Genomic DNA, 25,063 nt, shown 5'->3' on the forward strand with positions numbered 1-25,063 from the left:
ATCCATTCACCCATTCTCTGTACCCGCTTGTCCTACGTCATCAAGGGGCTTACGTTGTTTTTATGTCTACATTGATCAAAAATATTGATCATATCTTTGGTCATATCGTGTATAACCCGCTAAGTCTCCAATAGTTAAAACAGTTTAGAACTGTATTTTTCATTACGAGTTTTTACATTTTCATTAGGCCTACTCTAATTAAAAAAGTAAATGTAACATTAATTGAAAGTCATCTCTCAATTAATTCGTTTTAGGCACTAGGTTAGCCCCCTGAGACACACGAAGTAAGTCATCATTGTTTTGTTAGCTTTATGCGATAAAGCCTCTGTCACAGGACACCAAAAATAAGCCTTTGCTGTTATTCACATTGGACAAAAGACATATCTTTCGCACTATTTCATTTGATTCTGAGTTACCGTATTGGCCCGAATATCGGCCTTTCCAATACCGATATTGGTATATGGGATATAGAGCGCTGCATCTTGCCCGCGAAGTCCCAAAATTTATATTGTGTTTTTCTTGTGCGTACAAGAAATTGCATTGTGCGGACTTCACATTCACTTACAGTGAGGTGCCCCGAGTGTCCATTCATAGCACAAATGCTGTAATAACTGTTCTAATTAATATCTCTAAAACAGCATGATACAGAGAGATCTAGTAGAGTTTGCTTTGTGCGATGGAATGGGGGGGGGCAATGCACACAAGATATAAAAATGTTTGTGAAGGAAACTACCTGTAATTTTATTCATCATGATCATGAATTGGGCTAACTATGAAACTGATTTTAATGTAATTTGCAGAAGCAACTATAGGGGGCGGTTTCCACAAAGATCCGCTCTAAGTTAGCAGAACTCAGATACAACAGGAAAAAATGAATGGAATCTGAACAGCAGCCTAGCAAAGTGAAATTTGTAGTCAAAAGTTAACAAATGTTTTTATGAAGTTAAATAAATGTTGATTTAAAATTGAATTTTGCCTGCCATTTTAAGTATTTAAATAAATTATCTACAAATAAATAAGTCAATAAAATAATAGTAGCCTAATAATTATTAATTAAAATACATTAGTATATAAAATGTAAGTAAAGTCATTAAAACTATTAAATGTATGACATTGTAATATATTCACATATATAAAAAAAATATTTCAAAAATACAATCAAGGCTAGTTATCAGACAGCTATTGGAAATCATGAGTTTATGCACGCAGTTGCTCAATGTGGAAACGTTTTTCATGAATCTCGATCTCCATATGCCTTCATTTCCATTGTCCGCGGTCGCTGTTAAACTCCCCCTCAGTGGGTGACTGTGTCCAAAATAGCCACCAAACATGTGTTAAAGTTTAGAGCGTGCGATGGCCCAACTCACTTTTGCCCAGTTAACTCCATGACCGGCAGACCACCCCTGTAACACATTTCTAAGTACAATACAGTGGGGGATCGAGCCCCGGACCGACACCGGTCCAGACTACGCCCACTTTACTATCGCTCCAGCGGGAATATCTGCGTTGACGTGGAATAAGGTCCAGCAGTGCCTGATTTTTAACTGTTAATACGTTTCCCCGTACGATTAAGTTCATTACTCATCATGCCTGCCGACTACAGCGGAACGTGGGACATTGTCACCAATGTCAACTTTGAAGGTTACATGGTGGCGATTGGTGAGTATATGCTCGTATTGTATGTTTCATATACTGTATAAACTTAAGTTTAAATTATTAGAAAACTTCACTTCCTTTCCTAGAGACGCATTACGAGACAATGCCGCAGCATCCCGGTCTCCAGTCTGTACTGAGTGATACCTATATAATTTTAGTTAAAAAAAAACACCCAAAAGCTGAGAATGTTTCTACAGGCTGAAACTTATTCACATTTTCACCGGTGGTTGCCTAACTTCCCTCCGGTGTTGCGGTGCGATGGCGATATACACCCAACGGCCATGTTTCTCTAAAGGCTACCTTGTTCATGTTATGTTTCTAGATCAGTGTTTCTGTATTTCACATCTTTTTCATAATACGAAATGTGACGAACTAATAAAAAAAGAAATTAAAGAAGGATATTAAGTGCATGACTCGTGATGCCAAAGGGTGGTGATTGGATTAGGAAATTAATAATATGGTGGTAATACACTCGATGTATGGTTCTTAGTTTAAACCCCCGAGACCTGAGGCGATCTCATTCATTGACATATGTGACATCCAAGGCGTAGCGGAGCTAATTACATCATAACCGGTGGTCGGGGAGCCGATCTGAATGGACAAGTAACCCAGACAAGCTTACCCGTTTCTTCTCGCTAGTAAATCGATTTTTATTCATTGATGGCACGAAATTGAATGCTTTATTATAGTTCTGTAGTTGTCTTCCCCAGACAGAAAATACAAATGGTTCTGGGACAGGTCCGTTGCCCATACAGCATACACTCTCTGGCCATAACTCAAAAAATATTTGGCGTAACTTCTTCCAGCTGTGCAGACACATTCTATGATGAAGCAACTCTGCTTAGTGGCAGCAAAGGGGAGGGTGACTGCAGACGACATTTGACCTTGCGAATATGTGAAGTGCTATCCAATGGATTTTATCACTATATCACAAAAACATTATATAGATCAAGATCTACACTTGATTTCATTTTGAGATTTAAAAAAAAAAAAATCAAGCAGCCGGACTTTGTGGTAAAATGGAAAGAAAGGGAAGCTGTACAAGATAATTGATCTTGTGAATACAGTAACTCTAAAAGTACTTAATATTTTTTTGTTCAAACTTGGGAGACACATTATATGGGTGAAGATCTGAAAGTGGTCAGATTTTGAGATAGACTGCCCCAAAACTGAAGCAGCACCACATAGTGGTTAAATAGGGCGAGGAAGTGCTGGGGTAATTTTGGGAAAACATTGTGATCATGCTAACAGCATCTAGTTGTTTTAGCAAAGGGGACACACTAGTCGTTAAATGTCTTTTCCATTGTCATTGTGACCAGTCGGTTGATCCTGGTTGGTGGACATATTTTCAATAACTCTCTCAACCACAAGCAGTGATAGTCAATTCTTAGAAATCTGATTATAGCTGCTCACACGGTCACACCATTCATCTAATGTCCATCTATTTTCATCTATTCATCCGAGCATCAATCTTGCATATCTGCTTATGCAGTACAGGGTCATGGTGAGCTTAGAGTTTGTCCCAGGACACACAGGGCATGAGGCAGGTTATATCCTGGACCTGCCAACCATAGAAACACATTAATAACATAATTTAAAGAAACATAATTTTAGGGAAACAAGGTCCTGAACTCAGAACATTTTATTGCTAGTATGTGGAGCATCCAGGAATCGATACGGTTGGTCCCAAATGAGAAACTTTGGCCAATAATAATAAGCTGTTTTCTTAGCAGCTGAAATAAATAGCAAAAAGCACAAAAACAAGAAGCACCCATAGTGGTAATTTACTGGTTCTTGAGAGCCCTTGAGTAACGTCTCTGCCCCCGTAGGCATCGATTTCGCCACACGGAAGATCGCAGGCATGCTGAAGCCACAGAAAGTGATCGAGCAAGACGGGGACTCCTTCATCATCAAGACCCTCACAACCTTCCGGAACTACACCTTCTCCTTCAGAACTGGGGAGGAGCTTGATGAGGTGACCAAAGGCCTGGACAACAGGAAGTGCAAGGTGACCAGAAGAAGCCCCTGCACACCCAGACACAGGGTGACCTCTAGTGACCTCTCCCGTCACATGATCATGTGGTGACCTATGAATTTTTTACCCGCAAATTTTAACAAGTGTTTTTTTTATGAGCAACAGATGAGATGAGTTCTTATTGTTAAACATAAAAATACATATATCATGACATTAACCAAAACATGAGATTTCATTTAAAAAAATGTAAAGAACTGACCAACGGTGTAGGACAGATTGATATTTGGTGGGGGGGCACAACTTAATTTGTATACAAAAATATTTTTTATTTATTTATGATTGAAAACCAATGAAATATTGGGGGGTACATGTCCCTCCCATCTCCCATGGTTCTGACGCCCCTAGGACTAACATCATTTCAGATATCTGATGCAGGAATGTATCACAACACACCCATGAAAAGCACCTTATATATAAAAATAGATTGAATTGAATATTTCCCTGCGCAAGTATTCCTGTTAACAAATTAAAAAGATCAGTCATACTTCTGTACAATTTAATAACACAAACACATTTCGAGTAGCATTTCTGAGGAAACAGCTGCTGTACGTATGGAAGACCGCCATTAATAGTGCTCCTTTTAATCTGACGTCTGATGGCTTCATCAGCGCCATCTAGTGGTAGTGTCTAAGACACGACGCTCATATGAATATAAGGCCGTTTACCTAGTTGAAATATTTTCCGGTGAAATGGCCTCAGGTTCGCTGAGTCACACCATGATTGTAAAAACGTGAACTTCTTGTATTCTTCACTTTGAAAGACTACACAAAGACAGTATGAAAGCCTGTATTTCCACTGAAGACAGAGAGTTTTCTGGATGAGGTTACTTGTGACAGTTCAAGTAAAAAAAAATGGCGAAACTTAAAGCGGAAGGTTCACAAGGGGCAGCTTTGTGGGATGTGGCGGAAAGTCATACGTTTTGATTTTGTGAACGCATTTGTATTCAAAATCACAATGAGATATTTTTATACACATTGTAGCAACTGGACATTAACGTATACAGTGCTGTTGTGCTTCGATAAGGTGGTGAAGTCCGCTGTCACGAATGCCGTAACTCTGCCGTGTCCACAGACGGTGGTGAACTGGGACAACAACAAACTAGTATGTGTGCAGAGGGGTGAGAAGAAGAACCGAGGATGGACTCACTGGCTGGAGGGAAACGAGCTTCATCTGGTAAGGAAAGTCCATACTGGCCAGCAGAGACACTCAGACAGTGCATGAGCTGCCACATTGTATATGGGGCTTCTGCACAATATGGTGGGATCATGGCCAGGATCCTGCTAAGTCCCCATCAAACCTCAGTGTCCAGTCACAGCCTTTCAGTCCAAAACAACTTCTTTCCTCTAAACTTCAACTGTTTCGTTCTCTTTCAGGAGATGCACTGTGAAGATCAAGTGTGCAAACAGGTCTATAAAAAAAGTGCCTGATCGCAAAACCAGTGGGCAAAGGGACAAAGGGCAAAACTGAATTATAGTGCCAAAATAGATGCATAATATTCATGGTAACTTTTTTATATATAAAAGTTTATTGCTCCCTTTTTCGGCTGTTTTAAGTTCCCACCATTACACATGCAAGTGTGTGAGAGATATCAACAAAAATCTGTTGTTTCGAAATGACAGAGAGTCTTATCTTATTTTCCATTTTAAAGTGAAACTTTAATTTAATTTAATTTTATGCTGCATCATGTCAGTGATTGTGAAGTCACATACATCATTTAATTTTCAAATTTAAAACGTTTGAATAAAACTTTGGGACATCACACAAGTATTTTTTTTTCAATGGGACACCATCCCTGTCTGTGTTTTTCCCCATAGAAACACAAATCCTGATTTATACGATATACGGGGACATGCCAACATGATATGGGGGGGGCACATGATATATGGGGACAGGCCTACATGATATGTATCATTTTCGCGTTGTTCCAGTCTTGGGAATTCCCCAGTAAAATTCATGGGCATGTTTCAGCTATAAAAGAAAATGTATAACTAAAGTCCAGTGGCTGTATGTCATGTTGGGACCACTTCTTTCTCATCTTGGGTTTATGTTTGTATACAGGTTATTTTCCACGTTTCCACTAGCTAATAACCTGACACACCACAGCAGTTCACTTTACAGCATACAGGACACGTGCTGAAAGACCAAATCTTCTGCTCAAGTGAATCCTTACTGTGATTCTCCTTTTCAACTGGCTATTTTATATGCACGTTGCCATGGTGGCAGGTAGTTTTCACAGGCTGCAGGTGTGAGCATTGCACAGGACTGTCAAAGCCGATTTTTAACCCCCAGGTCTCAAAGATTAGAGGAAAAAACATTAAACGGCTATGCTGACAGTTCCAGGAGAATATCAAGTAGCGTGATGATTAAGGACGCAGAACTTTCCCAGCAGGACCGGCTATGAACTGGGGTCTGCAAAGCCATGAGATAAGTGATTTGACAGCACCCTCTGGAAACAAGTTGGGATCTTCACAGCGTGAAGTCCGTGTCAACCTGCATAGCAGCAATACCGGCAGCGTAGTATTTAAATAACCCCATAGCCTTTGCCCTGGAGGTCGTCGACAGCAGCACCGCGGAAGAACCGCTACGGCGAAACTCTCCTCCCCAGCAGCAGCGCCGCCCATCGTCCCTTTTCGCTTATCCGATCCGACGGCGCTGATTGGCTCCTCAGGCCAGCCTGCTCGCGGCTGCCAAGATTGCAGTCACGTGACCCTCCACTTCCAAAATGGCGGCGTTGTTGTTTTGATGAATAATACTTTGTGTTTGTTTCATTATAGATTCCCGTTAGAAATAGTAAGGAAAAATACAACCCTTATGGTTATTTAATTTTAAACGTATATATTAAAGTAAGCAAGACTTTCAAAGATTTGTCGTATGCGTAAGACTATGCACTTTTGGTCATACTAAATTTGGAATAGAAGGTTAGCTGGCTATAGAAGTGAAATTGAAATTAGCTAGCAGATAACAAAAAAGAGATGGAAGAGTTGAGTGCCGACGAGGTAAGATTTATATGCCTTAAAATCTAAAATAAGTATCTGATGAATATATTTGAGTGTTTTTACCTTCGACAGATGCCTTGGCTGTTTAGTCTTCTGTCCACCTAGCTAGCTATCACGCTGCCACAGAATACTCTTCCTCATCACCGTTTTGTTGTCGTGGGACTTTAGGCCGAGCATTGACATCGAACTTTTTACAATTCAAATCCTTTTTCTGTATTAATCGTATCTGATTGTACGCGTAGATCGCTTGTAGTGTGTCATTTTATTGTGCGTTGTCGCGTACTGTGAAATGTCTCCCTCCCCGCTCCGAAGGAAAGCGGTGATCCTGTTTACGTTCACAGTTATTACTCTGTGCAGATGTTGCTGTCTGCCTGGCTAGCTGACGAAAGTTGTTTAAAACACACAATTACATTAGCCTTGTAATATCGTGTTTTGGGGAGGGGTTCCCCGGCTGCCATTATTTCGGCTGACGTAGACAACGTTTTGATTGTACATGTAGGAAGTCAAATGAGTTCACAAAGGAATTTTACTAATCGCTCCCAAATTGCGTATTCATAAAATATTCCATATGCATTTTAAAGTAAACATTTGCTATATCCAATATTCTTGTAAATGTATTACTTAAAAAAAATTCTCAAATCCTGCCATTACAAAATAAATCGATTACTTTTCTGTATCCTTTCTCAGTTTTCAGTGAAGGCAAAGATTTCCACACTTGTATATGGAACAGTATCTGTGGAAAGGAATATAATATTATTTCCTGTATTGATCACTCAAAATTAAGGAACTGCCTTTAACAGGCTATGATCATCATTGTTAAATAAGTTCTATGTAAATAACATGATAGCAAGCATAAAATATTTTTCTGTATATTGTTTGAACCACCATAGTTGGTCTGTTTTATATCTTTTGGACTTTTGTGAGTGATGTCAAAGTCCTTCAGTAATGATTCTGAATATGATACTGGGTGATTGTTATGAAATGTTTAGTGTGTCATTTGAGTGCTCATAGTTTACTTTAACTGGAAAGCAACATTTAAAAAGTCACCTACCAGTATCTATTCAGCCGTCTGACACTGTGAGCCCAGCATGTTTGAAGGAGAAGCCGGTTGTACTTTTGCTTTGCTCTGTTAACCCATCGTTGGTTTAGCTAAATATTTAAAGGAAGCCAACACTGACACAGAGGTGCTCAATAAAGCAGTCACAACAATACGCAACACTTGTACATCTACAGCAGGGTTATTCAAATCACGGTCCTCGAGGTCTGAGCACTGCTGGTTTTCCAGCATTCCTTTACCTGTCAGTCAGGTGTGAAGCCTCTGACCAATCAGAATCAGTAATTATTAAACTAGCTACTTGGGAGAACTGAACACAAGGCCTGGATTTGGAATCGAGGTCCAGATTTGAAGAGCCCTGATCTACAGATACAATGTTTCATACCACTGGTCAGCATTATGAAAGCACTACCAGTACAGCTGTTTTACAAAGCTATGAACAACGTGTGGTGGATGGATCTGAGAGCCTTAGCTAGTAAAGAGGAATTCTGTCACTCGTTGCTTTATTCTACCTTTGGAGGGAAAGTTCAGTTCGCTGGGGTTGTCATCACTGCATGCTGATAGGAAGACCTGTAGAGGTGGCCTGTGTATTTGCCAAGCATTTACAGGTGGCTAGTCTGCGGCATCGAGAAATTGCCACATCTCCAGCCAGAGCCAGATGCACTTCACTGCTGTCTGTAGGGTCTGAAGATGCTGGTTAGCCTGGCAGGGTGTGTACTGCAGAGGGTGGTCGCAGTGGAGTCTGAAACAGATTTGGCCCTGATTCTTCAGCCCCACATTTATTGTAAGTGCATCCCCAAATAACCGCAAAACATCCATTAATAAAGGACAGTATCGTATGGCTTCCCTAACGGAGGATCAGCACCCAGTGATTTTCAGTAGTAAACTGGTCATGAAGTTAAGTCAAGTTGGGACGTTTGTTGTACCATCTGTAAACAAGTATACAGAGGCAGCAGATAAGGGTCTCCCTGGACCATGGTGTGACATACAGGCAGCAAGTGACAAGGACGTCTTCACAACAATATATCGTGGCGAAAAATGAGCATGCGATCAACATTGTGATTTTAACATTTAAAGAAGTGCAAGTAGATCTTAAATCAGATCGAATGTGATTCTGAATCCCCAAACAAATTAACATTAACTTAACCCAGTGGGCTTTTTTGGGTGGGGGGGGGGTCCTTTATTAATATGCCTGGAACATCTTATTAACCTGCACGACAGCAGAGACTGAGGTGTAAATTTATCTGTAGGTTTTTAATTTTTTTGTCCTCGTTTTGCGGGCTAAAAATCACATTTTCAGAATCATATTCTGAAGCAGGACCGAGAATCTCTTTATGACTTATAAAGCTGTTCACAGTTGGCTGATATAATAGGCTCACCTGTATTTTGGTTTATTCTCAGTGGGTGAAGGTGTATGTGACCCGTCCAGAGGTTTTGGGGGAAAATAAATATTGCTAAACTCCGGTGTATTTTTATGCAGCGTTGCAGGGGTTTCTGCGGTGCCTTTGCCTTGCATCAGATATCTTGATTTATTTTATTTATTTTTTTGGTTTACACATGACGTTCAAGGTCGCAGAGGGACGCCCCTGTATTACTAACCTACCCAAATATCGGTGATGGTCCCTCTTTTATTAATTGTTGCCGAAATAAAAATGAACCCGTTTAATTGATTCAACCACCACATGACATTCATTCCAGTTTTTTAGTGCTGAGGCATCTTCGGTGTACTCCCACTTTCCCACAATCCTCCTGAGAGGCTGGATGATTTGTACTGTGAGTCTCTGCAGCCAACAGCCTTTGTTTTACCTCCCACAGAAAAGATACCCGAATTGTTTAAAAGAAAACAAGTTTATAAGTTTCATTAAGTAATAAAAACTTGCACCGTGACAATGTAGCAAATAACGTGGGGGTAACGACTATCTGGGGGGCCTTGGGGTACGGGCTGTAGTGTCCTGGCTGGTTGGCATCGTCTGACCGGCAGGTCTTTGCCGCAGATCCGGAGAAGGCGCCTAGCCCGGCTGGCGGGAGGGCAGACGTCGCAGCCCACCACACCCCTCAGCACCCCCCTGACCTCGCCGCAGAGGGAGACCCCGCCAGGCCCTCCGCACGCCCCCCCACAGGCCCTGGGGCTCAGCGTCCACAGTATGACTCCTGCCACCTCCCCCATCGGGGCCACCGGTAAGCTTGTCCGAAGAAAATCGGCGGTCGTGACTTAACGGGGGAGGGGGGAGGGGGGGGGTCATCGCTGACTAGGCCTTAATGGGCCCTTTGTCGCAGTGGACGAAAAGAAAAGTCAAGCCCTCGTAATGTACTGACATTTTTCATGCTGAGATTCCAGTGAGGAAGCTCTCCTATTGCCTTCTCAGCTCAAAAGTCATAACCTCAAAGTTCACGCACGTGGTCTGTAGACAGCGTGTGTCCTGAATGGGACTGACTCCCTCCTACATTAAAGAGAGATGCAGAATAATCCTCATCCTCCTTTTCTACACGACCTTCTAGAGGCATCATTAATAATCTGGACTCTCTGGGACTAAAGGCGATCCAGCCAGAGAGACTAGCGGGTTCTCTGAAGGGGATCTGGGGAACTTCCATGTGCCGAACCTTGACAAAATGTCGTGGGTGCATTTCCCCTCCTGGCCCCCAGGGGTGGCATACCGCAGTCAGAGCAGCGAGGGAGTCAGCTCCCTGTCCAGCTCACCATCCAACAGCCTGGAGACTCAGTCGCAGACACTGTCCCGCTCGCAGAGCATGGACATAGACACGGCCGCCTGCGAGAAGAGGTGAGGGGACGCCGGACCTCGCATTTTCATTACACTGTGCTGGTGAAAACGCACCGTTTGCGGGGAAACACTAGGGGGTGCTGTCTTGAAAGGGAGCTGGCAGCTGGCCTTGTACCATAAATTCTGTGTTTGTTCGCTGCTTGGCAGCTTAAAGTTGAGTGCCCATGTATATCTAAAAAAAAAAAAAAGTTAAATATAGACCAATGAAATTGATGCCAATCACAAATAATGAACCTGACATGGCTGCCTATGCCCAGCTCCTGTATAAACCTTCTGTGACCCCCAAATGACCCTGTGAACCCTGATCAACCTTGTGACCCCCGATTTCCTGGTACCAGCTTGTCACAGGTAGATGTGGACTCGGGGATAGAAAACATGGAAGTAGAGGACACTGACCGCAGGGAGAAGAGGAACCTCTCAGACAAGGTGGGTAGGCCGGGGCAACCTCGCGTCGCCCCCTATTGGTGGTCATCGTGTACTGGCAGATTGAGGTTAGTGAACCTGCATGTTTTGCCCGCCGCCGCAGGACTCGGCCCTCAGCCCTGACGTGACAGAGGAGCAGGCCCTGCAGCTCGTCTGTAAGATCTTGCGCGTTTCCTGGAAGGATCGTAGCCGCGACGTCATCTTTTTGCCGATGCTCGCCGCCGAGTTCCAGCAGAGCCCCAAACAAGGTAGGGTTGAGATCTGGGCTTTGTTTGTTTACCTAAAAAAACTGTCAACCAGCCCATCCATTAATTATATGTAACTGTTTGTTTTTCATTCCATAAAACCATAGATCCATGTATCTACCTTTTCCATTCATCCATGCATCAGTCTCTACTTAAATTTATGGATGAATGAATGACTGAAAGAACGAATGGGTTTATGGATGGATGGATGACTGATAAATTTATGGATTTATCAGTCATCCATCCATCCATCCATAAACCCACTCGTTCTTTCAGTCATTCATTCATCCATGCATCTCTCTCTGTCCTTACATCCATCAATCCAACAATGAATCCATCCATCTGCCAAATCATCAGTCTGTTTTCAATGCTTCAAGATGTAAAGAATCAAGCTCCATTGGTTTCCCTTACACTTGCCCCCACCCCTCTCCCCCCCCACCCCAGTTTTCTCTGACTTCAAGGACTTGATTGGCCAGATCCTAATGGAGGTTCTGATGATGTCCACCCAGTCGCGGGACGACAACCCCTTTGCCAGTCTGACGGCGACATCACCGCCCATTGCCACGGCCAGATCTCCCGATCGCCACCTGACACTAACGGCGCCCTCGAGCGGCGGGGGCAGCCCTATGCTCGCCCCCGCTGGCTCCTTTGGAGCCGGCTCCCCCTGCAGGCGAGTCTCAGACGCGCACAAACCAAGCCACAGACACATGGCAGACACGCAAACAGAAACATGTACAGAGATCTACACACACCCGTATCCTGAAAAACACTCTCACACACGCTCTTTGCTGTTGTTTTTTTTTGTTAGAGCTGTCTGATTATTTAGCCCAGTGTTTTCCTGTGTCATTTCCAGTCTGTACGCGTGCAGTCCTCATCCGCAGGCACTGAGCGTTGTGCGGATGCCCCCCCCATCTCTTCCGGCAACCCCAGCCACACCTGAGACTGCTCCCTCTTCCGCACCTCTGGCTTCTCTGCCCCGTTCCCCTGCCCCCGCCCTCCGTGGCCCCTCCTCTGTACCTCTGCCAATCAGTGCGAGGTACCGCCCCTACTCACCCTGGGGCCCCACCTCTGTCCCTGGTGCCAGCCCTGTCTCCGCCCACTCCCAGTCACCACGCCCACACAGGAGCATGCTCCTCCCCCAGCTGCGTGGCTCACCAGGTGCCATGACGCAGAGGAGTCCTCAGACCAGCCAGGCCCCGACTAGGTACAGAGTGAGCAGTGTAGGTCTGGAACAGTTCTCGCTAATTCTCTAAAGGAGATTCTCCCAAGTCTCATCCTCTGTTGACCTGCCTAACTAATGCTTGTCGCTGGAGTTTTTGTTGTCTTCGTGCAAGTTCAGTGTTTGCTTCCCATGTATCCAACACACAGGCGTTTTTGGACGCGACAAACCCCTCATACACATGAGGCGCACACCAGGGAAACATCTCATCATAGCCTTGTCCCCAAGTTCCTGAGAATAAGTTCCAAATTCCACGTTCCTCTTAGTTTCCGGCTCACTGGAAAATGCGCTGGTCACAGCGGATTCCACATCTTCTCCAGACATCTAGAAAAACCAGTGTTCATAAGTAGACGGATCATTGCCCATCAAGTGAAATTAGGAGGTGTGTTTACAAAGGAGCAGTTTATATAGTTTCTTGGATTGGTGGGGAATGTATGCCAGTCGCACCCAGGCACACCCAACACGAAAGGCCCCCTGTTTGTTCCTGTGTGCCACCTCACTGAGCATGCCCGGGATTTCTAGCTGTCCTGTTGGTCTGCCTGAGACCTGTGGTGTCCTATCTTTCCCCCTGCCTGGCCCCAGAGTTTCACTAGCTTTGTGTGGATGGCTTCTCTGACTCTGTGTCTCTGAAGCCACCAAAGTATGTTGACTTTGACGCCGCCATTCGTGATTGGCTGTCCCTGAAGAATGACACAGATCCCTGCCCACAGCAGGCTTTTGGTGTGTGTGTGTGTGTGTGTGTGTGTGTGTGTTTAACTAACCGCTGTACGGTTTACAGTGGGTAGCATCCCATAATTGGAGTGTGTGGCGGCCTGGGTGGCCCCCGTCTTTTCTCTATTCCTCTTGTTTGTGCTCATTCCTTTTTTTTTTAGTGCTGATATTTCATCCCACCTTTCCATTTCACTTCCCACCCCCCCTGCCGTGGCCCAGTTTCTACGACAACCCCCTTTCCCTCCTGTTCTTCGCCCTTTCTGACCAGTCCGAGGACAGCGGCGAGGAAGAGCCAGAGGAGGATGAGGAGGACGAGTTTTCTAGGGTGACTTTTGGGTCCAGGTACCTGTGGTGTGTTGAGCATGCTCCTGACCTTTGAGCCTCCCATGTGCTGCAGCCTGACCTTTAACCCCATTTGCTAGCCTCGCTGCTGCTTTGGTGGTCTCACCTATAACCCCTCCAGTTTCCCTGCGTGGGTAGCCCATCCACGCCCCTGGGAAACTGTGACTGTGAGTTGTGGTTCACTTCATGTGTCGTGTGGTGTGCGTTCAGTTAAATCAGCATAACAGTAACTCACCAACAAAAGTGCCCATGACTGTCAGACATGCAGTCTGGAAGGAGGAGCATTTTGTATTTTCTTGGTTTGTTTTCCTCTTTTTAGCAAATATGGTATAATTTTTTTTGCCCAGGTCCTTACAGATAAATAGTGAAATCCTTTTGGCTAGGTCCTTACAGGTACATTTTGCAAATGAGATATTTTGCATTTAATGTAGATGGCATCTGTATAGGAGTGTTTCTGATCATGAGCCAGGACGTGTAATGCAAGAACCACGCAGTTAATAACGTTTGGGGTTTGTGTAAGGCTTGTTGGGAAGTGTGCTGATTGGGTGGTCGGTGTGATCTGTGGAATAAAGTGACTAATGACAGGCTGTGGGTTGGAGAGGCTTGGCGTACAGCATCATGTCACCATTGGTCTTGTGGATGAACGCGACGGAGAGCAGGTCTCAGGGCAGGTCTTCTGCTGGAGTGCAGCCATTGCCTTGAAGTGCAGCCTTTGGATTTTGGAGCGGAGAGGCTGTCGCGGTGGCTGAAAGTGAACCGGTGAACATTTGTACTTGAAGTTGTATCACATGCAGTCAGTTTCGGACCCCGTTTTGTTGGCCTGTTTTGAATACGTTTCTTGTGCAGATAGTAGCGAGGGATTGGTGCTGGTTAGGTTTCCACTGGAACCTGTCCCGGTTCTGTGCCAGCTTCCTGCTTTCAGCGACCCAAAGTTCTCATTGTTGGTGCGTGGTTTGGTTCCCCCTGTGGCAGACCTGCCAGAGAGCTGGGCTGCTTGCTCTCAGCAACCAGATAGTTGTCCGGCGAGGGGAGGGGAGGGGAGGGGAGGGGGGGTGGCTTGTGTCGTAGATGCTAATCCTCTTCCTCCCCCCCCCCCACACAGTCTGGGTGCCTCTGGAGGAGGCGTGGCCTGTGATCCCACCAGCGACCGATTCACCATTGAAGCTTGCAAGGAGACAGAGATGCTGAACTACCTCATCGAGCGCTTCGACAGCGTGGGGATGGAGGAGAGAAAAGCTCCCAAGGTAGACCTGGCTGTCTCTCTCTGTCCTCAGATCTTTTCAACTTCTCCAACGTCATGATTTCTATTCTTGTATTCCCATTTTTGGTATGGAATATCCAACTATTTTTATTTTTTCCCATGTTGTTTTTCTCAGTACTGATCCTTTTTCCGATGTAATTCTACAGTGTCTTGTGAAGATACTTAAAATAACGTGTTTTGAAAATACTCCCATATGTGGTGTTAGAATAAATTGTACTTGGGGTGTAAATGCTGAGAGAGTGTAATTTACCTCTGGCTGGTGAAGATGTGGTGTTGCGCTGTTGGATGGAGCCTGTGATTGACAGGTGCCCCCCCCACCCCCCCTCACAGGTTTGCAGCCAGCCCCTGGTCAGCCAGCTGCTCAGCAACATTCGCTCCCAGTGCATCTCCCACGCCGCCCTGGTACTGCAGGGGTCCTTGACGCAGCCCCGGTGAGTGAGGACACCTGCCACCAATCAGAAGTTTTGTCACAATTGGGGGGGGGGGGCAGTTATATGGGGCAGCGTGTGGCTCGGTCTATTACAACTATCTAGTTGTGAGTTGCAGCTGTTCTTGATTCTGTTCTACCATCTCTGCTGGCCCAGATCCCTGCTACAGCACCCCCTGCTGGTCCCCTACATGTTGTGCCGGAACCTTCCTTACGGCTTCATCCAGGAGCTGGTCCGCATGACTCACCAGGAAGAGGAGGTGTTCAGACAGGTAAGGCTTGGTTAGGAATGTGTGTGGATCCACAGAAACGCCTTCAGGACTGTATTCTATACTGTCGTTTATGAGGGGGTTGCATGGAGACAAGTGTCCTATGATGGCTAGAGCCTTGGATATATTGACCAAAAACTGGCTATGCTAGCAGCTTTGTGGGCTGACTATGCTAGTGCTATAAAAGTTAGCCTGTACACTGATTACATCAGCCGTTACTGGGCCTTGCCAAGATGTGCAAGCAGTGTGTCAGTAATAGCACTTTTGTTCCACAGATATTCATTCCCATCCTCCAAGGCCTGGCCCAGGCAGTGAAGGAGAGCTCATTTGACAGTGACAGTTTTAAATATCCCTTGATGGTAGGTGTTTGATTGGCTTATTGGCCCACAATGGTCATGTGACCCACAAAGTGCTGCGGTTGATAATGGATTTTTATATTGTCTTTGGTCTCACATCCTGCAGGCTTTAGCAGAGTTGTGTGAAATAAAGTTTGGGAAAACGCACCCTGTATGCAATTTGGTAAGTGATGCAGGTATGTGTATTGGGGGGAGGAGCTCAGCTGTATGTGTGGGGTAGTTTTTTCGTCTTTTTCTTTATTTGTAATTTTGAAACCGCTATTTCGCTAGTAATTGTGTCTGCCATCTGTGTTTTGATGTCTCTCACACGTCTGCCCACCGTGTGCCTGTACTGGCTCGGTTGCTATAACAATGATTCTAATCCACCTGAATCCAGATGACCTCCATGCCCCTTTGGTGCCCCGAGCCCCTGAGCGGCGCCATGGGCAGAGAGCTGCAGCGGCTGTCCTTCCTGGGCTCCTTCTTCAGCCTGTCTGTCTTCGCTGAGGACGACGTGAGTTCCCCAGAACCACCAGAATCATTCCCCGCACTCTGTAGCATTTGGATTGTTTTGCTGTGGTTGGCATTTTGGCTGCTGAGTGGTTCAGCTTGGAGTGTCAGCTCTCTGTGTTCCTCTAGGCCAGAGTTGGGGACAAGTACTTCTCAGGGCCCGCGATCACCCTGGAGAACACGCGCGTGGTCAGCCAGTCCCTGCAGCATTACCTGGAACTGGCCCGGGTATGACCCAGCTTTCTCAGTGCCTCTCAGTCTCTCTGGATCCCTGTCCTTCTTTCTTTCCCCATCTCTCTCTCTCTCTCTTGCTGTCTCATCCCTCTCAGCCTCTGTTTCTGTTTGTCTTTAACCCTAACCCCACCTATCTCCCAGTCCCAGAGCATCTCCATCTCTCTGCCTCACTGTCTTCGGCCCCCTGTCTCCTTTCCGGACACAGCGAACTCTGTTGGGTGTTGTTCATCTCCCAGAGTGCCCCCTTTGATGTCCTTCAGCCCGTCGCGCCGCTGTCTTTACCGTGGTGTGTGGTAAAGCCTTCTTTTACCTGCTTTCCCTCAGGGCGATCTCTTCAAGATACTTCACAGCGTCCTGCTGAATGGAGAGACCAGAGAGGCAGCCCTCAACTACATGGCTGCCCTGGTCAACCGCAACGTCCGCAAAGCTCAGATGCAGGTAGCTCGACCTTTCTTCACGCAGTGAGAAATTTGTGTCCCACAATCCTTTGGGTTGGAGCTTTTGGATGTCTAAACACCAAGAGAAACGTTCTAGGAAACTCTGCCTCTCTTTTTCTCTATCTCTGCCTTTCCCTCTCTCTCTGTCTCTTTCCCTCTATCTCTTTCTCGCTCTCTTTCTCCATCTCCCTCTTCTGCTCTCTCTATCTCTGCCCCTCTCCCTCTCTGTCTCTCCCGCTATCTCTCTCCCTCTCTCTCTTTCTCACACTTGCATCTCCCTACCTCTCCAGACGGACGACAAGCTGGTGTCCACGGATGGCTTCATGCTGAACTTCCTGTGGGTGCTGCAGCAGCTGAGCACGAAGATCAAGCTGGAGACGGTCGACCCCTCGTACATCTTCCACCCGCGGTGTCGCCTCAGCGTCAGCACCGAGGAGACGCGGCTGAAGGCCTCCATGGAGGAGCTGAAGAGCTGGTTGTCCGAGATGCGTGAGTGGTCCCGGGCGAGCGTTCCTGCTGGTCAGAGGGGAGGCAGTCTGAGGTCTCGTGGTCTGACTGTTCAGGCTCGGATGAACGCACGGAGCATGCTCAGTCCCTTCGTGATGATAGCCCACACTGAGAGGCCTCTTGTATTTTCCACCTCGTGTGAAATGGCGTGTTGCATTTCACCCAGATAACGACCCATCGAGGTTCTCGGAGCCCAAGTTCCCCACAGAGTGCTTCTTTCTGACACTCCACGCCCACCACCTGTCCATCCTGCCCGGCTGTCGGCGGTACATTCGGAGGCTGCGGGCCATCCGGGAACTCAACAGGTAGGTGACGGCCAGGACCGGCAGTGGAAGCGGCTGTTTGTCACTGCAGCCCCTTAGCCCTCCTATGTGTGCATTTATAGGACCGTCGAGGAGCTAAAGAACAGCGAGGGCCAATGGAAGGATTCTCCACTGGCTCCCAGGCACAGGGAGATGCTGAAGAGGTGCAAGGGCCAGCTGAAGGTGGGTCAGGAGGCCATCGTTGGTTTATTGCAGGGAGGGACTGGATAGCAGAACTGGGAAAGTCCCTCATCCGAACTGTACAGGGTGAATTTTAATGGGCAGATGCGCAACATATAAGCATCATGTTCCAGCTGCCATCCATTCGATGCGTTTGTTTGTTGTACTTAGAAACTGGTCCGGTGTAAGGCCTGCGCAGACGCAGGCTTGCTGGACGAAAGCCTTCTGCGCAGATGCCTGCAGTTCTACAGCATTGTCATCCAGCTGCTTCTGCGCATTGTTGACCCCGCCTACCCACAGTAAGTGACAGGCGAGGCCGTCCAAACTGCTGTATTAACGCCTGTATCGCTAACAGGTCCTGTGTATATGTAACAGCAGTAATTCTGGTGTCACCTACACCTCTTGTTGTTATTCAGAGGAGTGAATCTAACCATTCCTATACAGTTTGCCTGTATTAACATCCTTTTTATTAATACTAAGTATTGACAGTAGTGTTGAAAACTTTCACAGACTACAATAACAGTGAGCTGCTAACAGCTACGTACAATAATAATAGCTGTACTGCTACATGCCCATACAATAAGTAACAGCAGCAGTGACGCTAACGGCCTGTGTACTGTGTATATGTTACTGCTGCAGTGACGCTAACGGCCTGTGTACTGTGTATATGTTACTGCAGCAGTGACGCTAACGGCCTGTGTACTGTGTATATGTTACTGCAGCAGTGACGCTAACGGCCTGTGTACTGTGTATATGTGACGGCTGCAGTGACGCTAACGGCCTGTGTACTGTGTATATGTGACGGCTGCAGTGACGCTAACGGCCTGTGTACTGTGTATATGTGACTGCAGCAGTGACGCTAACGGCCTGTGTACTGTGTATATGTTACTGCAGCAGTGACGCTAACGGCCTGTGTACTGTGTATATGTTACTGCAGCAGTGACGCTAACGGCCTGTGTACTGTGTATATGTTACTGCTGCAGTGACGCTAACGGCCTGTGTACTGTGTATATGTGACGGCTGCAGTGACGCTAACGGCCTGTGTACTGTGTATATGTTACTGCAGCAGTGACGCTAACGGCCTGTGTACTGTGTATATGTTACTGCAGCAGTGACGCTAACGGCCTGTGTACTGTGTATATGTTACTGCAGCAGTGACGCTAAAGGCCTGTGTACTGTGTATATGTTACTGCAGCAGTGACGCTAACGGCCTGTGTACTGTGTATATGTTACTGCAGCAGTGACGCTAACGGCCTGTGTACTGTGTATATGTTACTGCAGCAGTGATGCTAACGGCCTGTGTACTGTGTATATGTAGTAGCAGCAGTGACGCTAACGGCCTGTGTACTGTGTATATGTAGTAGCAGCAGTGATGCTAACGGCCTGTGTACTGTGTATATGTAGTAGCAGCAGTGATGCTAACAGCTCCTCCTCCTACAGTGTAAGCCTACCATTGAATCCAGAGGTTCCCATGGGCTTTGCTGCTCTGCCTGAATTCTACATCGAGGATGTAGCTGAGTTCCTGCTCTTCATTGTGCAGTGAGTTGGGCTCAGACACACCTTTCAGCTGCTCAGCAAATAATGTATTAGCTTCAGATGTCTCTGTTATATAAAACAAACATGCCTTTATGATGTGAAACAATTTAGCTCTATATAGGGGTAGGAATTGTTGGATTCAATGCATTGGAAATCTTTAATTTGTATTATGAGTTTAATTATTTATAACTTCACTGAAAAAAAAATCACAAATATTACGTAAGAACTTAATTACATATTAAAGGAATACAGAGAAAGTAGAATCTCAAAACATTCTTTTTTTGTTAATATTGATCAGGGAGAACACGTCAGTCTAAAATTGTCAAAAGGCCAACTACTGAACTGTACAGAAAAAAATCAGACACATTATAAGCTGATTTGGGGGCTGCAGGCAGTGAAACAGGCCAAGCTTGCTGGTGCAGATTAGTGGGATGATGTTACATCGTTATGTCTTTAGCTCTGGTGATGCTTTGAATACTGATAAAGTTTAAATGTCACCTGTTAGTATCGGCCAAGATTGATACATCAGACCAATCCCAATATCTGGCCGTTTCCGATATGTTAACCAACAATTCTGACGTTGCTAATCGATGTATTGAAATCGGCACCTAAATAACCGATTCATCACCCCTAGCTCTATAGCAGAGTTCTTCAAATCTGGACCTCGTTCCAACTCCAGGCCTTGTTTTCAGTTCTCCCAGGTAGTTAGTTTAATAATTACTGATTCTGATTGGTCAGAGGCTTCACACCTGACTGACAGGTAAAGGAAGGCTGGACCACCAGCAGTGCTCGGACCACGAGGACCGTGATTTGAATAATAGGGCTCTATAGTATAGTGCATGTGTTTTTATTTCAACTTCAGTTCAATTTCAATGATAATAACGAAGCATAAGTAAATAACATCAAAAATATAAATGGAGGTAATTACAATGATGGCGTAGGGGTGGAAAAATTGTATGTGCATGTCTAGGTGAGTATTACGGTTATTTGTAATAGATGAATGAATGTTTTGTGTATGAAACATAGTGATAGTGAAAGCTAGTGGAAGGTGTAGGCTGAGTGTGCTGATGATCGGCCTTCCCACTCCCATGACAGGTACTGTCCCCAGGTGCTATATGAGCCTTGCATCCAGGACGTCGTCACCTTCCTGGTGGTGTTCATCTGCAGCCAGAACTACATCCGTAACCCCTACCTGATCGCCAAACTGGTGGAGGTGCTGTTCGTGACCAACCCCGCTGTGCAGCCTCGCACGCAACGCTTCGCTGAGATGATGGAGAACCACCCGGTGGCCATCAAGCACCTGGTGCCCGCCCTTATGAAGTTCTACACTGGTGAGGGATAGTGCCCGGTCTGGGGTGGGGCACGACAGGGAACATCCTGCCTGGTATTTCTCATGTATCTATCTGATGTTGTTGGCGTTCTCATATTTCTTGACCTGTGTTTCCCAATCTAGATGGTGGGTCCAGATGGTCCACGTTTTTGCTCCGGGGGATGGGAGGGAGCAAAAACATGGACCGTCTGTGGGTCCCCGTGGACCCGGTTGGGAAATACTTCTCTTGACAAAATGGCTCGGGGTTTAGCCACTATCTTTTCAGCTGACGCAAGAGAAAATCCAGAACATTTTAGCAGAATTTTAATATCGTTCTGCCTCACACCAGATGTGGAGCACACGGGGGCAACCAGCGAGTTCTACGACAAGTTCACCATCCGCTACCACATCAGCACCATATTCAAGAGCCTGTGGCAGAACATGAGTCACCACGGCACCTTCCTGGAGGAGTTCAAGTGGGTTTGTGGCTGTGCATCCTCCCCACCACTGGAGGGCGACAGCGCTCACTAGGTGCTCATGGCCGCCTCCTCTCACCGCAGCTCCGGGAAGCAGTTTGTGCGTTACATCAACATGCTGATCAACGACACCACTTTCCTGCTGGACGAGAGCCTGGAGTCACTGAAGCGTATCCACGAGGTGCAGGAGGAGATGAAGAACAAGGAACAGTGGGAGCAGCTGCCCAGGGTCAGTGGAGGGGGGTCAGAGCTAAATAGGGTCTCGTGGTCCATGCAAGGGCAGAGGTCAGCAGGTAACATGAACACTTAACCTATATACTCAGCCGTAGGTCCTTTTGAATTAAAACACCAGTCAGCCGATTAAGTAAAATACAAGACATAATAAATAATTCAGTGATGCTGTATTAACATTCAAGCAGTGGACCGCACTGCATTGCATTGTATGTAGTTGGTTGACATGACATGCAAATGTGTGTAAATGAGTATCAGATTTGCCATCTTGATGTTGCATTTTAATGTGTGTATTTAAGCTGACAGTATGACGCCTGTATGGTCCCCCCCCCCCCAGGAGCAGCAACAGAGTCGGCAGTCCCAGCTGACTCAGGACGAGAGGGTATCCCGTTCATACCTGGCACTGGCCACCGAGACCGTAGACATGTTCCACCTGCTCACCAAGCAGGTCCAGAAGCCATTCCTGCGACCCGTAAGTCTATCACTCCCTCAGTAGACCTCACTGGTGCATCATCTGGGATGCGTCACTGGAATCTCAGTGATCCAGTTTGAAGACCCCCTAGCAAGCCCTCCGGTGCCCTAAACCTACCCTCTGGGGCTCCCTTCTCAGGAATTAGGCCCCCGTTTGGCGGCCATGCTGAACTTTAACCTGCAGCAGCTGTGCGGGCCCAAGTGTCGGGACCTGAAGGTGGAGAACCCAGAGAAGTACGGCTTCGAGCCCAAGAAGCTGCTAGACCAGCTGACCGACATCTATCTGCAGCTGAACTGTGCGCGATTCGCCAAGGCCATCGCCGACGACCAGGTGGGCCCCACGCCCACCAGACAAAACACCGCTTGACCGCTCGTTTTACAGCAGTGGCTACATGACCTTTCGACATTTCTCTGCTCCAGCGGTCGTACAGCCGCGAGCTGTTCGAAGAGGTCATCTCCAAGATGAGGAAGGCGGGCATCAAGTCGACGATCGCTATTGAGAAATTCAAGCTGCTTTCGGAGAAGGTGGAAGAGATCGTCGCCAGGAACTCCCAGTCAGAAATCGATTACAGCGACGCGCCAGATGAGTTCAAAGGCAAGTTGTCATGCAACCTTTGACCCCGTCCAAGGAAACGCTGGACCCTAACACCAAAGTGAGCTTGATCTAGTCTTATAAGATTCATACAGGGCTAACGACAGCAGGTAAAGTTTAAAGGCTTGGACCCCCCCCCCCCCCTCCTCTCCCGCTGAAGTTATTTAATTATCTAACACTTTTATCCAGCGTGGTGGTTCTGATGCTCTGAGGCTAGAGATCTGTGCCAGCAGCTGGAAGGTTGCTGGTTCAAATCCTGTGAATGTCCAGAGTAATTCTACTCCATTAGGCTCCTGAGCAAGGCCCTTAACCTGCAATTGCTTCATCCTGGGTATGATGTTAATGTTCATCCAGCTCTATAAGGAGGTTCTCCAACTTACAGGGAAAAACTTGGGGGTTGGTGGCAGGATTGACACTCCAGCCCCTGGAAAAAAACCACACTGGTCCATTTAGAGTAGTGTGGTGCTGAGGTTTCACCTGCCACACGGCTGCCCTCAGGTTCTCATCCCTGAGGTGGTTTGTCGTGTGATGGGTGCAGCAACACACTGTATCAGTGCATGATCCTTACCTCTCTTCATCCACAGATACAGTTGATTAGCTACAAATGCTTAAGTATTTGTTAGTAAACCAGCTAGTATGCATAAAATAAATTGTGTGTTAACTGAGCTAACTTGACTTGCTAATTTTCAGGTTTTTATGTAAAGATTACTAAGTAAGGTGGTGTATGTGTGTCTGGTAGACCCGCTGATGGATACCCTAATGACTGATCCTGTGAGGCTTCCCTCTGGGAACGTTATGGACCGGGCCGTGATCCTGCGACACCTGCTCAACTCTTCCACAGACCCCTTCAACAGGCAGCCACTGACCGAGAGCATGCTCGAGCCAGGTGTGTCCCCGTAAGCCCCCCCGGTGTGTCCCCGTGGCTTCCCATTGGCTCGCTGGAGTCAGGTGACTCTCATTTGCCCACCTGCAAAATTCTGCGTGTGCATTGCTGTCCGCTCACTTGTAAGTAAACAGTAAATGTACAATTTAGGAACCAAATGACAATTTGGGCCAAACATGACAGCACCAGTTAGCTTCGTATGCTATTAGTTACCGTGACAACATTTTGGTAGAGTCGCTTTTAAAAAGATTTAAGAGATTTAGGGTTACATTTGTGAGCAACTGTATACAGTAAAAGCTCTCGTATCCTGCTCAATTCTAAAATATAAGAATAAAAATTCATAATAATTAACAGAATTATCTTAAATTTTACACTAAACTAAAAATAACACAAAGAAAATAAAATAACATTACAATAATTATTAGTGTATGAATAAAAGTATTAAAGTGTAAGAAATGTGTTACAATTCAGTCTTTTCAAGAGTATTATTCAACTATGCAGAAAATTCTGCTATGTGGCAGTGCTTTGGTCCCAACCGTTACCAGATACGAGAACATCAGGAAAGCACTGCAATGCAAGTGTTAATAGAATAATACAAAACAATGAGGATTGTATTATTGAATTTGCCACTGCTGAATCTTGGTGTGTGGCCATACTGTTAGTCAGCGAATGGGATCTCATAATAGTTTATTCCCATCCTGTTTCGGCCTGTATCTGAATGAGCCTTTGAGTAGCTGTGTCGTCCTTTACGTTGTTCTTTCATTCGACGACACCCCGGTCTTACCTTCTACCTGTGTATGTGTGATGCACTCACGCCATGTTCATCTCTGTGTCGGAATGTGTGTAGATCTGTGCGCCTGTGTCAGACTTGGGGACCGTCTGGGAGCCAGTGCTAGCCGGCAGCCATTAGCTGCGTTAACCGTTTCGGCCATCCAGTGTCAGCCATCTCTGCTTGATCTCCCCACGCAGAGCCAGCCCTGAGGGAACGCATCCAGACCTGGATGAGGGAGAAGCAGGGAGCACGCTACTTCCAGTGATGCCTCCTCTCCCCACACCCATCGCCCTTCACCCACCCCACACCCAGTGTTCCACAGACCCATGCACCATCTGCAAGGGTGGGGGGGGGGGGTTCAAAGACCCGATCCCTCCCCCCCCCCAGCTCTTTTTGGTTCTGTTTCTTTGGTTGGTTTTGTAAAGCAGAAGCCTGAATGGCAGTCTGCTCTGAGCATATTGAGGAGAATAAAGAATAGACTTTTAAAATGTTTTGTTCATGACTTTGTATGTACCTACATACAATGCACATACTTCACACTGATCGGAACTAAGCTTGTGGGTCTGGTTTCCCTGCAGTGGGTCCAGCAAGCTGCTGCACATCCACTTACAGGTGAGCCTGTGTCGGTGTGGAGCTGGATTAATTGACGTACTGCTTTATTTTATTTATATAGATCATTTTTTTGGTCATAGTTCTGCTTTCTTTTGTAATATATTTCATTAAACCAAAGTAAACAGATTCCTGCTATCATACCAAAAACTGGAACGCTAAAACTGCCCGTACTGTATGTGCTGGGTCACATCATGGCCATGGGATTGAGTGAGTCCCTCACCGTGTAGACATGATGCTGTATGGAGATCTCTGAAGCTC

The 25,063-nt window shown here is 46.3% G+C and overlaps 2 protein-coding genes across 7 annotated transcripts; both read left to right on the top strand.

The window, feature by feature from the left end:
- The first annotated feature begins 1,344 nt into the window (after window positions 1-1,344).
- LOC111858907 (retinoid-binding protein 7-like) lies at window positions 1,345-5,455 on the top strand. 3 transcript variants are annotated; one of them, XM_023841105.2, is made up of 4 exons: window positions 1,345-1,659; window positions 3,486-3,700; window positions 4,763-4,864; window positions 5,065-5,455. In XM_023841105.2, exons 1-4 carry the CDS (start codon window positions 1,587-1,589, stop codon window positions 5,116-5,118), a joined length of 444 nt encoding a protein of 147 aa, XP_023696873.1. In that variant the 5' UTR covers window positions 1,345-1,586; the 3' UTR covers window positions 5,119-5,455. The 3 variants fall into 3 exon arrangements, with proteins under 3 accessions (XP_023696873.1, XP_023696872.1, XP_023696874.1); XM_023841104.2 differs by having other exon boundaries at window positions 3,486-3,664; window positions 4,715-4,864; XM_023841106.2 differs by having other exon boundaries at window positions 1,349-1,659; window positions 3,486-3,664.
- A 108-nt stretch (window positions 5,456-5,563) lies between these two features.
- On the top strand, window positions 5,564-24,681 carry ube4b (ubiquitination factor E4B, UFD2 homolog (S. cerevisiae)). 4 transcript variants are annotated; one of them, XM_072715089.1, is made up of 29 exons: window positions 5,564-6,687; window positions 9,736-9,919; window positions 10,386-10,521; window positions 10,860-10,947; window positions 11,048-11,192; window positions 11,634-11,859; window positions 12,043-12,393; window positions 13,339-13,470; window positions 14,564-14,705; window positions 15,053-15,153; window positions 15,307-15,421; window positions 15,694-15,777; window positions 15,881-15,937; window positions 16,151-16,267; window positions 16,393-16,491; window positions 16,822-16,935; window positions 17,225-17,423; window positions 17,608-17,746; window positions 17,827-17,926; window positions 18,095-18,222; window positions 19,364-19,462; window positions 20,555-20,790; window positions 21,118-21,244; window positions 21,329-21,473; window positions 21,813-21,947; window positions 22,086-22,277; window positions 22,367-22,541; window positions 23,278-23,424; window positions 24,391-24,681. In XM_072715089.1, exons 1-29 carry the CDS (start codon window positions 6,664-6,666, stop codon window positions 24,456-24,458), a joined length of 4,005 nt encoding a protein of 1,334 aa, XP_072571190.1. In that variant the 5' UTR covers window positions 5,564-6,663; the 3' UTR covers window positions 24,459-24,681. The 4 variants fall into 4 exon arrangements, with proteins under 4 accessions (XP_072571190.1, XP_023696867.1, XP_023696870.1 ...); XM_023841099.2 differs by having other exon boundaries at window positions 13,339-13,461; XM_023841102.2 differs by lacking the exons at window positions 12,043-12,393; window positions 13,339-13,470.
- The last annotated feature ends 382 nt before the right edge of the window (window positions 24,682-25,063 follow it).

The sequence above is a fragment of the Paramormyrops kingsleyae genome, chromosome 8 (genome assembly GCF_048594095.1).
Source record: "Paramormyrops kingsleyae isolate MSU_618 chromosome 8, PKINGS_0.4, whole genome shotgun sequence".
Lineage (NCBI taxonomy): Eukaryota > Metazoa > Chordata > Actinopteri > Osteoglossiformes > Mormyridae > Paramormyrops > Paramormyrops kingsleyae.